Source organism: Arvicanthis niloticus, chromosome 6 (assembly GCF_011762505.2).
Source record: "Arvicanthis niloticus isolate mArvNil1 chromosome 6, mArvNil1.pat.X, whole genome shotgun sequence".
Taxonomy (NCBI): Eukaryota; Metazoa; Chordata; class Mammalia; order Rodentia; family Muridae; genus Arvicanthis; species Arvicanthis niloticus.
The window spans coordinates 100,135,637-100,152,819 of record NC_047663.1 but is presented as its reverse complement, the minus strand read 5'-3'; the positions used below and the strand labels follow the sequence as shown (position 1 = coordinate 100,152,819).

The window sequence follows — 17,183 nt, the reverse complement described above, 5'->3', positions numbered from 1 at the left end:
ATGAGGTTGTGACATAGAGATGCTGATGGTGGAAGTGGAAGAGCTGACCAGAGGAATGATGAAGGTGAAGATCGCACTGGAGAATAGGACGGAGGTGAGGAAGAAGATGGTGGTCCACTGGCTACTTTTATTGGTGCTATGACAGAATACCTGGGAACAATAACTTAAAGGATTTCTTTGGGATCCCGCCCTCCTTGGCCTGCTTGCCCCCTAGCTTGCTGCAGAGTTGGTTCAGTTTTACAGTCTTCCCGGTTTCTCATATGGAGCCTGGTGCAAAGTGGGTACTTATCAGTGGCATGGATGGGGGAGTCAGGCCCCTCAGGAAGAGGGTCAGCATGTAGTCACCTGTTCTTGGTGACAAATGTCACTAGGGCCAAGGCACTGCAGGATAGTGGCTGTGGGTGGACTGAGAGAAATCAGGTGTGTCAAGTAACCAGCTTCAAGGAGAGATAAGGCCCTGCACAAACTATAAGCAGTTCCTAGGAAGCTGCTGGCTATCTAGGGTGTGGTGGGTGTGTTGCAGGAGTGTCGGGGCTTTGAACTGGGTATAGCCTCCAGGCTCCAAGAGCTCCCCTCCCCCATCCCACTGTCCAGCTCTCACTCTGAGAGGACAGGCTCTAGGGTAGGAGCATGGGGTAGCCTTGCAGACTCACTCACAAGCGGTGCTTGGGAGTGCAGGTGACTGATCATGGGGCTGGGCCACTGCCAACAGGGCTGGCACACAGTGATGAGGGGAAGCAGCCGAAGGCGGAGCCTGGAGACTCCCTCATTGGCATGAAGGAAACACCTGTTAGCAGGAATCATTTGTGCTTCTCAGGAACTGTGTGATCTGGGGTAAGTCACTCTCTGATCCGGGCCTCTCCTGTACAGAAGAGTGTAGCTCTAAAGCTGGGAGTGGTAGCATCTGCCTTTGACCCCTGCTCCCAGGAGGTATAGGCTGATGGGCTAGGACTCTGAGGTCAGCCTGGTCTACATAGTGATTTCTAGGCTGGCAAGGACTGCATGGTGGGACCCCATCTCAAACAAAACAAAACAAAACAAAACAAAACAGAATCCACTACTGACCTTTGTTGCTGAGGCAGCTTCCCAGCATCTAGTAGAGATACATTTTGTCTGGTGGGGACCAGAAAGCAGGGGTGGGGGTGGTGAGCTCTCTATGTCTCAGACACCAGATCTACAGCTGGGGTGGCTAGGGACCATGGGCAAGTGGAGGATGGAGAGTCGAGACTGTGGCGGCTTCACAGAAGATGGGGTTTGGGCTGATAACTAGGAGGGCTTGAAACGGCCTCCACTGGTCTGGGGAGAGTCTCAGCTGCACAAGTGTTTGCCTCACAGGCAGGAGGGCCTGAGCTCCACACCAGAACCTGAGCAGAAAACACCAGGCATGCATGGGGGTGGGGTACACACTTATTATCCCAGGGGTGGAAAGGTGACGTGGGAGGACCCTGGGCCTTGTGGCCTGGCAGCCTAGTTTATTTGTATTCCAGGCCTGCAAGATAAGTTCCTTATCTCAACAAAAGATAGTGACTGAGGAATGACGGCTGCAGCTGGTCTCTCTTCCCAGCACACACATGCACACACATACTTGTACCCGCAGACGCATGTACAGACGTGCACATGTGTACACACACGCACAGGCACAGGCACACGCGCGTACACACACACAGCACTTCAGCCAGTAAGCTGTGATGGCCTAGGTGGTCACTTGCCTACATGGCTGTCATCTGTTCATTTGTAGCTATAACCTTATGCATGGTGTCTGGGAATTCCAGCCAGCGTCTGTTGTACAGAGAGCAGCACATGGAGGCAGAGTTGAGGCAAGGTAACTTGTACTTTGGGCCTTGAGAGACCCTAGAGCTCTTAGGCTGTAGGAGTTCATCCATCACGGGAGTGTGAGCTGAGGGAATTATGTGACCATTGGTCTCTTTTTTTTTTTCATTTCTCAGATGTGACATTAGCATCTCTGCTTTGTAACCTTCTGCTGCACACTGTGCTATAATGGAGATAGGGCCTACCACCTCCTGGGAGAGAATTTCAAAGCCCCTAACCATAATAAACCTTTTTGTTTCATAAGCTGCCTGCTTCAGGTTTTTGTCACAGTATCAGAAAAGTTCAGGCTGAGTTATGATGAAGAATCAAAAGCCACATTTACACCCAGTCTCAGGCAGCAGCTCACCCAAGGGACTTATCATTGCCTTAGAACTTGCCATGCTCTTAGAAAGGAAGCCTTCAGGAATAATAGAGCTGAGCTGAGACCAGGAGGCTCTGTGTTCAAGCAGGGCATAAACAGACATCCATTATACAATTTCAGTTGTCAAAATTCACAAAGAAAAGTCTGGAGGGAGACTGGCCAGGTGCCATCAGGGCTGTACAGCTCTTGATGGTAGATCACAGAAATCTGGATTTTCCCAGACTTTTCCAATTGGCACCAGAATGCAAGATCTTTCAGTGGCTGGCGGGAATGAGAGGGCCAGAGGGGAGAAGCTGAATATGCCTGAGGGAGGTCATTACTGGATGTGGAATGCAGGGACAGTTCACTGGAACCTGCCATGAATGTGACACAGCTGTCACTGGCCTCGGCCTCAAAGCTCTGCCCACCATACCCATGATGTCACTTCCTGAATTCATCCTGAACTCCTTTATCAATTGAGAGCTGTCTTCCCATGTGACCTTGGGCCACCCCAGTGCCTCTCAAAGGTCTCAAACCTGCTCACCCTGTGAATCCAGCCATGCTGTTTAAATTAGAACCCTTGAGGGAACCCTGTGTTTGTGGAACAGGGCACGGGATAACTGTTCAATCACCTCCCTGGGGTACAGGTGTGTGCCTCTCTATTTCTCCTGCTCAGCCAGGCCCAGCCAGCATAGGAACTCAAGTTATAGACTGGACTCTCAGTATAAATATGTCTTGTGTTATAAAGGAACCCAGAATGTAAGGGGGCCAGCCTGCCCTTGTTGGACCTACTTCCTAGATAAGGAAATGGATGGTTGAGGTCCTCATGGTGCCCTGTCTTACGGGTGGTACAGGTGGACAGCACTGGTCTGTCTGTCTGTGAGTAGATCTGTGATGGCAGAAGCTGCAGCTGGGTTATATCTGAGTCCCTGGAACTCAGCCAAGGCTGGCTCTTAGGTTGCTCTGTCTATAGCTTGCTGAATGGAACTGAATCAAGAAGCCAAATCAGGGACACGAGCCAAAGGCCAGTTGATGAGCAGGTAAACAGAACAAGCAGGATGGAATAGTACTCAGCCGTGGAAAAGAAACAACGTATTAGTATATGCACAGCATGGATAAACCTCCAGGCATGGCACTGAGGGCAAACATCCGACTTCTGGTCTAAGCACACAGTGCAAGATGCTATTCACATGAAATGTCCAGAACTGGCAGATGCGTAAGCCAGGGAAGCTGGTGCCTGTCAGGGGTTGGGGAGTAGAAGCGGGGAGCAAGTAGTTCATGGGTCAGGGACCCCCTTTTGAGATGAGAAACATGCTCTGGACCTAGACAGAGGCGGTGGCTGTGACACATCCAAGGTTGGGTTGCTTTATTTTCCCCAGATTTTTGCTACATTGAACTCAAACTCCTCCTACCTCTACCCTGAGTGCTGGGATTATGGTGTGCACCACCATGCCTAATTTATGCAGTACTAGCAATTACAGGATTCCACTTGTTAGGTAGGCACTGTGCCAGCTGAAGAGGCCAAACAAAACCCATGGGAGTCGGGGCCACCAGTTTTCAGCCTGAGGTTTGGCATATGCTGCAGGTTTGTTTGAACCTTGGAGGACTGACTCATGTCTACTTCCTGTCCCGAGGCCATGACAGCCCTACCTACTGTGTCCCCAATTCTCCATCCAAGGTATTCATTCAGGGGCTCACTTAGCCTAGTCAGGAGCAGATGGAAGGAACACAGATACCAGCAGGGACAAACCGCAACAGCAGGCTTGGGACCTGGCTCTACAGGTCCTTCCCTCAGCTGGGTTTCAAGCTCAACTATGGTTCCACTGCAGGTCTCTAGCAGGGCTAAGGCCAGCTGTCCTGCGAGAGCAGCCCAACTACAGAATCCTGACCCTCTCCCTTTAACTGCCACTCCTGTCATCTGGGACCATGTGTCCCAAGAACCAGAGTGGCTGTGTTCTGTCTTTGAGATCTTATGTCACAAAATAATGGGACTCTGAATGCTGTCAATCAAACAAAACAAAACAACAAAAAAACCCCCCCAAAACCCTTTAAGATATGACGTGCCAGGAAGTAAAACAGGTGTCCTGTGACAGAGGAGAGCAGGGCCTCCCCACAGGGTCTCCAGGATTCAGCTGGAAAGTGACACCAATCGGTGGCCACCGGGGGGGGGGGGGGGGGGAGGGGGGGAGGTGAGCAGAGGGGATGAAGAGGAAGAAAGGCAGGTGGCCAGGCATTGAAGTAGACGTGGACTGTGGTCTTCCAGTCCAGGGTATGGGACTCAGGTGCTACAGGGAGAGATGGGAGAGTCCAGGATGGGCTGTTGAGGTGGGCAGGGGCCCTCTGCTTATCTGCTGCATCCATGAGTGATTTCCCAGCAAGAGGCTGGTACATGTACAGTCAGATATGACACTGACTACTACAGAGTGATGGAGGCCAAGTACACTGATGCTCAGGAGAGCTGTCGTGGTAGCACAGAGCCAAGCTAAAGTACCCAAGGGCTGAGAGGACTGATGTCTCTCAGGTCAAGGAGGTGGGGAGACTACTGCTCTGTGTTTACTTTGGCCCCAGAGGACTTGGGGCCATCCTCTAGTCAAGTGATCATGTCTTCTAGCGCCTTCCCGCAGGTGTACTCGGAAGTAATACTGGAGCAGATATCTGAGCAGCTTGTAACCCAGCCCAGTCACATTAGGAGCCCAGCTCAGCTGCCACAGTGACCCAGCTGGCAGCAGGTAGGTGGGGATGAGAAAGGGTGGTTATACTTGAGAGTCTGTCTGGAACACAGGATTATCTCAGAAATTTAAAAGTTCTGGGGCTCATAACAATGTAACCTCCTCCTCCTCTTCTTCCTTCTCCTCTTCTTTCTTCTCTTCCTCCTCCTCTTCTTCCTCATCTTCTTCCTTCTCCTCTTCTTTCTCATCTTCTTCCTCCTCCTCCTCGACCCCCCTCCGCCTTCCCCTCCTCCTCCTCCTCCTCCTCCACCTCCTCCTCCTCCTCCCCCTCCCCCTCCTCCTCCTCTCCTCAATATTGAGAATGGAATTCAGGGCATGCTAGGCAAGTGCTTTACCCATGAGCTACATTTCCAGCTCTATTTTATTTTTCTTTTGAGACAGGGTCCTGCTCAGTTACCCAGGCTGGCCCTGAGCGGGTGATTCTCTGCCTTGGCCTCCTGAGTAGCTAGGATCACAGGCCCTGGGTGGCAGCAGGAATCCTTCAAACCCTATGTGATTCTAGCTGGTTCTAGTTTAAGGTGCTAGCTAGCCTGGGAACTGACCTGCCCCCACTTCACAAAAGGACATGGCAGGGAGGGTCCTGCCTTCTGCAGAGGAAGCCACTCTTTAAGGCTTAGCCACTTACTTAGGGCCGTGGAGTCTTCTGTGTGGGGCAGGGCTGCACTGGTTGTCTGGAGTTAGTACTACTACCTTATCGGTGTGGTTGGGTAACAAAGAATCTTTAAGAGTTAAGATTTAAGATTAAGTTAAGTTTAAGATTAAGCTTTCCAGTGCACCTTCCCTGGGAAACAGACTCAGGAAAATTCTTCTAACAGTTGTTGGCTGGGCTGGGGAAGGCCTAGAAAATACTACTATTAATCTAAGTGGGTGAGGCTAAAAGCTGGGCCATGAGCATTACGACACGTAAGAACTCAGGTTGGGAACTTGGGACCCAGTCAAAGAATGGCCTTACCTGTTCATCTTCCAGGTACAGAGTGCCACATAGTAGGCTCTGGTAATCCACAACTATGCTGAATTGGGGGGCTCTGTTGCAGGAGAGCTGACAAGAAATCCATAGCTCATGTCATCCTGGGAACTGCATGCTGTGTCAGCACAGTGCCTCATACATATCTTGCAGCCCTGAGCTGACTTCTTAGACCACAAGAACAGGGATCTAGTGGAGTCCCATGTGACCTGGTTCTTTTCTTCTGTCACCCTGCTGATCCCATCCAAGAGAAAAGTCTTGGTGAGGTGCTCAAAAGCTTGTCTCAGCATGGAGTCCCTTTAACAGACAGGACAAACCATGGAACTTGGTTAAATCTGAGTTAAATAAGGTGGGGTTTGGAGGAGGGTGCACAGCTGTGATCCTGTCACAGGACGAGCAGGAAAGGCAATCAAGAGTACAAGACCAGCCTGGGCTACACAGTGAGACCCTCTCAGAAAATAAAATAAAAAGATGTGGGGCAGAGGTGACTCAGTTGGTAAAGTGTTTGCCCTACACACAGGAGAACCTGAATTTATCTAAGAACACAAGTTAAAAAGTAAAAAGAAAAAAATCTGGGAGCTGGGTGGTGATGGCACACACCTTTAGTCCCAGCACTTGGGAGGAAGAGGCAGGCAGATCTCTGAGTTCCAGGATAGCCTGAGCTATACAGAGAAACACTGGGCATGTTGTTGTGGACATGGTAGTGTGCACTTATAGTTCCAGCCCTGGAGAGGCAGAGAAACAAAGATTCCCAGGACTCGATGCTTGCTGGCCAGCCAGCTTAGTCTAATTGGTGAGCTTTAGGCCAGGGAGAGACTCAATCTCAGAAAATCAAGGTGGGCTGGGCAGTGGCGGCACACACCTTTAATCCAAGCATGCAGTAGGCAAAGGCAGTTGGGTCTCTCAGGGCCAGCCTGGTCTACAGAGTGAGTTCCAGGACAAGTCAAGAGTACACAGAGAAACTCTGTCTTGAAAAACCAACCAACCAAATAACCCTTAAGGTGAACAGTATCTGAGTGTGCTGGTTAGTTTAATGTCGACTTGACACAAGCTAGAGTCATTTTCTTAATTAGTGATTGAAGGGGGAGGGCACAGCCCATCCTATTTGGGTGGTACTATTCATCCTTTGGCTGGTGGTCCTGGGTTCTATAAGAAAGCAGGCTGAACAAGCAATGACGAACAGGCCAGTAAGCAGCACCCTCCATGGCCTCTGCATCAGCTCCTGCCTCCAGGTTCCTGCCCTACTTGAGTTTCTGTCCTGACTTCCTTTGATGATGACTATGGTGTGGAAGCATAAGCTGAATAAACCCTTTCCTCTCCAAGTTGCTTTGGTCATGGTGTTTCATCACAGCAGTAGTAACCCTGACTAAACTGAGGAATAATGCCTGAAGTTTGACTGCTGGTCTCCATTTGCAGAAACACATGGGCTTCACATGTATAAAGTATACCCCAAAACACATGAACACACACACACACACACACACACACACACACACACCACACACAAATACCACATACAAGTAAAAAAACAATAAAATCCAAATCCAAATGCTACCACCAGAACTCCGAAGGTTTGTTCTCTGGGCTTGCTTTGAGCTTGTGTGGTGTTCATTCCTCGCACACTGGCATGCTTACCCATGACTAAGGAAGCATGTCTGTGCTCTAGTCTCTGGCACCTGTGGTTTTTGCAGATGTCAGCAGGCTGAGGATTTTGTGAGGTCATCCTGGATCAGGGTAGGTCCTTGTTCTATGACTGGTGTCTTTAGGCAAAGGAAAAGTGATGAGACATAGAGACCCAGAGCCATGTGACCATGAAGCTAGAGCCCAGTGAGTCAGCCATCAGGACATGGAGGCTGGCAGAGCTTGAGAATCTGGGAGAGAGGCATGGACTAGGGTCTCCCTGGACTTCCGGAAGGTGACAATTGAGCTGAACCTGAGCTGGTACTTGTGGGCCCCACATCCCGCTGGGAGCATGCTAGCAGAGCCTGGCACCAGGGTAGATCAGGGTCCTCTACTCTAGGTTTGATCTCCAGTTTCCACACAGGAGGTTGAGAAGGTGAGTCTAGCACACTGGTGTGTGTATCTGGGTGAGTGCAGCTGCTATCAGGAAGGGAGGCTGAGAACAAGAGTGGGACAATCAGAGGAGGGACAGGGCCCAGGTGCCAGGCCGAGGGCAGAACCTGGTAACCTAGGGTCTTTGTTTTGTTTTTGTTTTTGTTTGTTTGTTTTTCGAGACAGGTTTTCTCTGTGTAGGTAACCTAGGGTCTTAATGGTTGTGGGTTCTAGCTGTGGGTAAGGCAGTGGTAGTCTGAGTGACAGACCATGAACAGGGCAAGGCTGGGATACGATGGCCTGCCTGGGAGAGAGTAGGCATGCAAGCTTCCCATTGGGCATTATGTACCCCTGAATGATTTCCTGGGAAACCCCAAGTGTGAAATGATGCCAAACTCATCTTCCTCTGGAGAAAATCACATTAGGCCCAGAGGGTTTTCCCTAGTGTTCTGAAGAGCTAAGAAGAAGCATATGGAGGTAGAAGGGGCTTTCCTTATTGCTTGGGACTTGGTCTTCCCCTCCAGTGAAGGACTCAGATTTTGGGCAGGCAGGATGCTGTTACCTGCCCTTACCTGCCCCTCCTGCCTGCAGTGGGCAGGTCTGTCACACTGTGAGGATGGAAAGTGCCTGGCCCCCACCACCCTGTCCCGCCACTTACACCAGTCACAGGGAGGTGCTGGTTGAGATTAGTCAGCTTTCTATGGTAACAGATTCCAGAGAGGATCAACTCATAAAGACTCATGGAATAAGTGCTTGGTTTGCAAACATGAGGACCTGGGTTCAATGGCCAGAACCCACATTTTTATATTAAAAAAAAAGTAATTAGGGTGAGGTGACACTGGAGTGGTGGATTCTTAGGGTTTGCTGCCAGCCACCCAACCTAGCCAACCAAGTGAACTCTAGGCAAAGAGGCAGAGTTCTGTCTCAAAACAAAACAGCAAAAACAATTGGAGAATGACCTGAGGAAGGACAACCATGGTTGACTTCTGGCTTCTACCTTTCACATAAATGCATTTTCTCTCTCTCTCTCTCTCTCTCTCTCTCTCTCTCTCTCTCTCTCTCACACACACACACACACACACACACACACACAGCCATGACTGGCTAGGGGGTCACCTAACTCCCCCAACTTTGAGGCTACCTTCCTGAGTTTACTTATAGTAAGTTCCCTCTCTAGACTGAAGCTATCAAGACATGCAAGTGCCCACATGCTCAAAGCAGTGCGGCTGTGGGGCTGAGGGAGGCTGTGAGGGTGGTGGGTTCTGATAGCAGCAAACCCAGTGCCAGCCACATCTCCCATGTAAGATGGGCTCTAGGCCACCTCTGGGCCCAGACAGTGCTAAGGGCTCTCAGTGTGGGTACTGCATACTGACGACTAGGATTGGGGTATGTGCTTCTAGTTTTGGGCTTGAGTTCCAGATGATTCTAACATGTATCCAAGTCTGTGAAGTGCTGCTTCACCCCTTCCTTCCTGTCCCAGCCTGGGGACCTGCTTCTCTTCTATGCAGATTTCAGATCCCCCTCTTTCCTCATCCGTAATAGGGGATGCCATGAGGTGTGGGCTCTCCCACCCTCACTTGGGTCTCTACACACCTGAGGGCCTAGTTCTTGACTTGGAATTCCAGAATAGGCAGGGAGATAGCTGAGGCCCCTGGCAACTATTGTTCCTGACCTTTATCTGCCCTGAGGCCACCCCCCCCCCATCCTTCCAGCAAGCTCCTCCTACAGATTGAGGCTACTGAAATGTGAATGTCCACAGAACCAAGCAGGGCTGCTGTGGGGTACAAGAGGCAGCAGGTGGGCCTTGGCTGATATCCAGTGGTTAGCAGACTCCAACCCTACTCAAAGAACCTCAGAGCCCAGACATAATGGCTGGACTTCCAAGGAATTAAGACAACCACAGTCCAGAAGGGGAAGTAGGCTTTGCTGGCTGCCAGTACAGGGCTGGGCTTCATTTCTCCTGCAAAGACTTGGGTTGAGGTTAAGAGTGTCCAGATTCTTCTTCTGGGTTTACTCTCAAGACTTAAGACCCAGGGATTTCTAGGATAGGTTTGAGCAGGAGCAGAAGCTGTGAAGAATGATTCTAGGCCCAGGGCTTTTCATGTTGGTGTGTATAGGAACTGATCATCAGTGTCACATGACTGTCCCAGGTGGGGAGCCCTTCCTGGTCCCTGGGTCTCTGAAGCCACAATACAGCGGCTTCTTTGCCGCTATCCCGACAGGCAGGGCCAACCAGCCCATATCATATGTGTAGAGCATCTGGCTTGAAGGAGTTGAGGCAGAGTAAACCCAAGATCCTGTCCCCTTTATGAGTAGGTTCTTCCCAAATAGGGCTGCTCCTGGAACTGCCACAGCAGAGCTGAGGATGTCAGTGGGGTCTCTAGTCCATATGTCACACCTGAGCAGTGTTGACAGGTCAAGGCATTTGATGACCCTCCCTGGAGCATAGCATCCACCATGGTGCCAAGGAACAGCAAACCACACTCCTGGGCCATTGGTTTTGCTTTTTATTGCCAAGTTTCAAATGACAAGGAAGTTCTAGCTTTCATTCCTCCCCCCCAGGTTCAGTCCCCACAAAGCATGAATGAGTCCTTCCAGCAGAAGCAGGTGCTTCCCTGGGTAGACCTTCCTAGCTCTGCCTGCCCCTTTTTTCCTCACAGCTTCAGCTCTGAGGGAGGGAAGAGGCATTTAACCTTATGCCCATTGTGACTGTGTGAAATATATTTATTGCATCTACAAAAGATCAGACTTGGTTTACCCATGCCTTATTTACAACTGCATGTCAGAGACCACAGAGAAAGCCAGTGCCATCCTTAGGATGGAGTCAGCCAACTCCTGGCAATGCAAGTGTCTGGTGGAGAGAGGAGCACAGTGGTCTGCTCTAGAAACCCCTCCACCACTTCCACTGTATAGGGCGCTCACCACCACACTGAGTCTGACCTGTGGGAAGTGTCACCCCTGCCTAAGACTACAAATGGGAGGAGGCAGCACTGCATGTCACCATGGTGATGGTCAAAGCTGAGGAGAGGGGTTAGAGGCCAGCTCTGCTAGTCTGCCCTGGGGCAGTTGTAGAAGGGAGACCAGGTCAGACATGGCATGCATGGCCTAAGAGATGGGACCAATGATTTTGGAGGCTGACTCTGGGACCTCCAAGTCAGGAGCTGTGGGACCCTACTGGACCTGGTATCCCTCAATCCTACCAAGACCCAGTAGGTTCTCGCTGGCTAGGTCTATCTGGAGAGCACAGTTGCCAAGTTAGCAGAGTGGTCCTGAAGACTGGATGGTACCCAATGCAACCAAGACCTAGGTGAGAAAGTGTACTTCTTCAGAGTCCTGGGGTCCTGTTGCTTCCTCCAGTACCCCATCCCTCATCAGCAATGAGCCATAGTTCTGCTCATAGGAAGTCTCCATTTGCTCACCCTTAGGCTCCTGGCTGCAGGAACTCCCTGGGAGCAACCTTACAAGCCAGCTGTGTGGACTGGCTTGTTCTTGGTGAATTTTACATAGCAGCTACCCTTTCAGGGTTTGCTGACCACCTTTTCCCTTCCTTGAAACCTCTGGATTGCAAAGAGGCTCGTCACAGAAAGATGGGCCCACCTGTATAGGTGGGTTAGGGTGGCTGCAGGCTCTTCTTTGAAGACTACACTGCAGGGTGAAGACTACACTGCAGGGTGGAGACTACACTGCAGGGTGGAGACTACACTGCAGGGTGGAGACTGCACTGCAGGGTGGAGACTACACTGCAGGGTGGAGACTGCACTGCAGGGTGGAGACTACACTGCAGGGTGGAGACTCCACTGCAGGGTGGAGACTGCACTGCAGGGTGGAGACTACACTGCAGGGTGGAGACTACACTGCAGGGTGGAGACTGCACTGCAGGGTGGAGACTACACTGCAGGGTGGAGACTACACTGCAGGGTGGAGACTGCACTGCAGGGTGGAGACTACACTGCAGGGTGGAGACTACACTGCAGGGTGGAGACTACACTGCAGGGTGGAGACTACACTGCAGGGTGGAGACTACACTGCAGGGTGGAGACTACACTGCAGGGTGGAGACTGCACTGCAGGGTGGAGACTGCACTGCAGGGTGGAGACTGCACTGCAGGGTGGAGACTACACTGCAGGGTGGAGACTACACTGCAGGGTGGAGACTACACTGCAGGGTGGAGACTACACTGCAGGGTGGAGACTACACTGCAGGGTGGAGACTACACTGCAGGGTGGAGACTACACTGCAGGGTGGAGACTGCACTGCAGGGTGGAGACTACACTGCAGGGTGGAGACTGCACTGCAGGGTGGAGACTGCACTGCAGGGTGGAGACTACACTGCAGGGTGGAGACTACACTGCAGGGTGGAGACTACACTGCAGGGTGGAGACTACACTGCAGGGTGGAGACTACACTGCAGGGTGGAGACTACACTGCAGGGTGGAGACTACACTGCAGGGTGGAGACTACACTGCAGGGTGGAGAGCCATTTCAATTTATAACATTTACGCTGCCCTAGCAACGGTCATTTCAAAACCTATAGTGCACAGTTGTGCTGAAGACAGGGCTAGCCTGCTCCTCTGTCTACCTTTCCCTGCAAATGAGCAAGAAATAAGGTTGGCTGTGGGGTCCAGAGAGCTCTAGTTCCCAGTGGCCATCACACTCTTCTCTTCCCAGGGGCTATCCTGGAGCACCCTTCTCTGCCAGGGCCTTTGGGGTGGCTGCCTCTAGGCAAGGTTGGTTCACTTCCTGACCCAGCCTTCTCTTTCTGAAACCATCTTGTGACTTTGACAGCATATGCACTGGAGTGCTTTTAAAGACCAGAGAAGCCAGTCCACATGGATAACACTGCCTTCCCAGGGAGCACTGCTTTCCCCTGGAAAACTAAGCATTGGGGCCTGCAAGGGAAGTCAGCTTAATAGAGTGTCAAGGTCTAATGATGAGCAGATGGTGACATGTGTCCCAGGGGTACCCGTGTGGCTCCCCTTTGGTGGATACTGAAACTGTGTGAGGCCAAATCTGCAGGACAGCCATAGAGAGCCTTGCCATGGAGCCTGGAGTGGTGACCTGACTGGTGAGTACAGAGGAAAGCTGGGGCCTGATGGGACAGATCTGGTCCTTGACTGCACATACCTAGAAGTATGGGGTTTTCACACCCAAACAAGCTGTGCGGTGGCAGCAAAGGGACAGGGTAGGGTGGGAGGGAAGGGTGGGATTCTGCTTTTGGTCACCTGTTTTGCAGCTGGGCCCCTAGCTGGGCATCCACTTGCATGGTAGGAAGCTGATTACATCTAAGGATGACTTTCTGTGCCTTAATTCCTTTGATTCCTCTCATGGACACTGGGACTAATGGATCTTTCTTAGAAGAAGAGACAAGGACGCAAGCCTGCAGAAGCTGTGTCTGTGTGGTGTTCTGAGCAGGGAGCAGACGCCATCCAGGTCACGTGAGAGCAGAAGCTTCTGGCCTTCTCACCCCATGCGACCTGAGCACACTCAGGTCTCTCTCACTTTGTTCAGAAGTACCTCAGTGTTCCAAGGAGAGACTTCATCATCCCATAGGCTTGTAGAGTTGGGGACAGAGCAAACAGAGGAAGTGACACCCACAACTTAAGAATAAAAACATGAAAAAGTTATAAGGACAGGGAATCTTAACAGCCAACGTTTCTAATGTGACTCCGAGCCTTACGGTTGAGGACTTTTTCTTTCTGTCCCTCCCCCAAAATAGATTCTTTTAAAATAAATCTCTTCATCTGTTGCCAAAAACAGAAATAAATAGCCCAAAGAGATGTTTATCTAGGTTTGCTTCTCCACAGATTTCTACCCAAAGTACCCTTGTCCACCTCTGTGCAGACTGGGAGAGAAGACAAAGGAGCTGCCTGAAGGAGGGATGCCGGTGTGTCCTGTTCCCTGTGGCTGTCAGGATGAGGGACAGGGCCCCAGACCCTCTGAGGTGGCCAATGGTCGTCTCTACAGGAGGCTGTCTCTAGGATCCCAGCCTGCTCAGCGAGAGGGCAGGGCAAATGAGTGCTTGGTTGCTGTCTTGTAGGGAGAGGTATGAGAAACGGTTTCCAGGGCCACAGAGAATTGTGGGTGCCCTCAGTGTGCCTTGCTGTCACAAACTGCACAGGGTCCCTACCAGCGGGCCGCACACACAAAGGGAGATCTCTGGTGCCCACTCAGTGCTCTGTGGGGCCCGCAGGCTCTGGGTTGACAGCATCCTCAGCTGGGGTCTCTGTGTCTGCTGCAGCCAGAGTGGGGAGCTGGGAGATGCCAGAGAGGGCTCGGAGGCTGTGGGGATCGACTGGGGGGACAAGGGTCAGTGACTCGACGCTCAGTGTATCAGCAGTGTCCTCATAGAGCAAGGAGATGGTGGGCTGCTGGGCGGGGAGTAGGCTGGGGGACAGGTGCATGGTCTCCCCCTCAGAGCTCTTGGCCGAAGAGTTCTTGCTGGGCTTGGAGTCGACATCCGTTTCATTCCCAATCACTGACTGGTCTAGGTGAGGCTGAGGCTGCTCTGGAGTTGTGGGGGCATCTAGGTAGGAAGGAAAGCAGAGACACTCTCAACTCCAGTGACACTGTACTCAGCTGGCACCTGCCACTCCTGCACTGCACCAAGGTGGAAAACCCTGTGGGGAGATTGCTCGTATTAGGGGCATGCCTGTTCTACCTATTCCTTATTGGGACCCAGAAGCTGCTAACCTCATCTAACTTAGGCCTAGGAGTAGTGTGTCAGGACCTTGGGTGCCTGACTTGTGACAGCAGGAGAAAACTCAGGCCTCCTCTGAAATCAACACTTGACTACTGAAAGTGAAACCTGGCCTGGGCGGGCTTTGTGTGCAGGGACAGAGTCTGGCCCAAAGGCCTAGTGGTAAATACGAAAGGGAAAGCAAACAGGTTGGGTATGCCTACAATTCCAGGCTATTTCCAGAGGCTACATTTGGAGACACTTGCCAAGGAATCCAGTGAAACAGTTTAAAAAAAAAAAAAAAGGTAGGACTTTCTAGTTTCTAAAATCTTGTACTGCTACAAGCCTTTGCCTTCTGGAGACCCTAAGCTAGCACCCACAAAGCAGATGGGTTCACCCAGGGCCACTACTGAGCTAGCCTCCACCAGATATAAAAATTTTTTTGTTGTTTGTATGTTTGGTACTTTATTAAACCCTTGGAGACTGTGGCTAGATGCAGGCCACTTGGCTTTTCAATGATGTCAGCCAGGAATGTGTGGCATTCAAGGGAAAAGCCATTCAGTATTACGGAAGCTGGGAACTTTAGGGTCCTGAGAGGGGGTGCTTGGAATGTGGTGTGGCTGCACGGTCAGCCCTAGAGCTGTATGGGGGGACTCAGGACAGAGGGAATGTAGTTTTAGTTCAATGTTATTCTGGTTGACTTCATTTTGTTTTCTCATTTAAGCCAAAATAAAACAGAAAAGCAAACCAAACATAGAGCCAAAGGATGGAAGAAGGAAGAACAGAATAAAAGCAGGCAACATGAGAAATGGGGCGGAGCAGAGGAGCTGCAGGGGAGGAAAGTGCACGGGGCGCATGCCACTCGCCCAGCATGCGCTCGCTGTCTTCCTTTCTTCTGTACTCTGGGAAGATGGAAGGGCCAGTCAGTTTCTTCTAAGAGCTTTATTTTTGTTTTTTATACTTCTGGGGATGGATCCCAGGGCTGCAGGCATAATGCTAGCCAAATGTTTACCACCGAGCTCCTTTCCCCGGTAGTCCTGTCTTTACAAAGAGGAGGGAGAGAGCAAGCAGTCTAGAGAAAGCCACTCCCTGTGGCTCTGGGCCTGTCCTTGCTTGGGGGCTGTGGTCAGTGAGAACTGGTGCAAAAAGACACAGAGGTGTGAGCTGAGCTGGACTGCTGTGCTCACACCGCCACTGCCGCCACCACCACTGCTTTCTCTGCTTCCTACTGACTTGTTCCAGTGTGCAACCGATGCTTGTGACCTTGTGTGAACCCTCCATGTCCAAGTGGCACTCAGCAGCTCAGTGACCTCTATGGAAGTTTTGGAACAGGTCTGAGCCTACCTGAGAACGTCTCCACGAGGTGTTATGGCAGCTTGGAAATGACTCTCGCTGCAAATGGAATTGTCCTGTCATGGTGATGAGGAGCAGAAACACTGCCTTCCTGGGTTCTTACCTCTTTCCTGGTTCTCTAGTGGGGCTTTTGCAGATGAGAATAATCATGAAGGCAGGAAGACCATGGTCAAACCCACCATCAAATCCATCAAGAAATCAAAACAGCCAACAATGCCACACACACAAATGGTTGCCTTTAGAAAAGTAGCAACTTTTTGTTAAAAGAGCTATTTTTTTCTACTTTAAAAAATACCCCTAGTTATTTTAATAGAAAAAAGGAATGCCCTCTTGCTCCCACTTTCCACTGCTGTTTATACTAAAAATTACTTCCTGAAAATGGGCAGCAAATTTACCTAACAAAGCAGGGTGGGGAGTGGGGCAGGTTTCCCAGGGGAGGCACAGAAAGTCCTTAGAGCTTGAGCACCAAAGGTGACTTGCTGACTTTTGGCACCTAAAGGCTACATACTTGGAGAGGAGGGGTTTGGGCATGAGCTGGGGAGGAGAGAGAGCCACAGGACGCTTGTGTTCCCAGGAGTCTCCAGCTTCTGCCTGTGAGTGCACTGGGAAGCTGAGCCCCTCAGCTGTGATCTGCAGCTTCAGGGCAGGGCCTCACTGGTCTTTGTAAAGTAAGTAATGGCTTCCAGAAATGATGTGGACTGGTGAGACACAGGCTGGAATGGCAGGCAAGTGCTGTGGGGAAAAAGGGAAGGAAGGGCTCTGTGTAGCAAGCTGATGCAAAGCTCGAAGGTCAGCTGGCCAATGGGAAGCCAAGTGATGGGCTGCTGCTAACACACACTGTCAGCACACAGACATGTCAGCAAACATGAGGGAATGTCCCAGGATGGTAGCAGCAGTGGCCCTTACAGGGAGAGTCGGCTCACCTCTTCTCGTGATGCTCACAGTGGTGGGGGCACTGGAAAGATGGCATCTACCAAGGAAGAAACACTGGACCTGGGTGCTAGCTGCATTTGCTGCTTAGCTTTGGCCAAGGCCTGGGAAAGAACACCCTAGGCCACTTTTTACAAGCATTCAACTTCCTAGTCAGTAGTGAGTGGGACTGCATGGAACTGATTTGTGTGGACACATGGGACATGGCCTCCAGCTCAGGGCTGACTCTAGGGGGGCTACCCTACCCTGAGGCTGATTGCTGGACAAGGGCAATGCTCTTGTACAAGCCAAGGAGGACTGGCTGGGACA

The 17,183-nt window shown here is 51.2% G+C and overlaps 1 protein-coding gene across 5 annotated transcripts in view; it reads right to left on the bottom strand.

Annotated features, from left to right (window-relative positions):
• Positions 1–10,404: 10,404 nt before the first annotated feature.
• Clec16a (C-type lectin domain containing 16A) overlaps positions 10,405–17,183 on the bottom strand; it is a 196,981-nt gene continuing 190,202 nt past the window's right edge. For 3 of the 5 annotated variants that reach the window (XM_076937429.1, XM_076937428.1, XM_034505370.2), the window contains one exon: positions 13,676–14,438. Coding sequence is in view for 3 of the 5 variants with exons in the window: in XM_034505370.2 (XP_034361261.1) it covers positions 14,083–14,438 (356 nt within the window). In the remaining 2 variants the exon portion in view is untranslated. Of the gene's footprint in view, positions 14,439–17,183 lie in introns of all 5 variants that reach the window. The other 2 variants (XM_034505372.2, XM_076937427.1) reach the window with 2 other exon arrangements.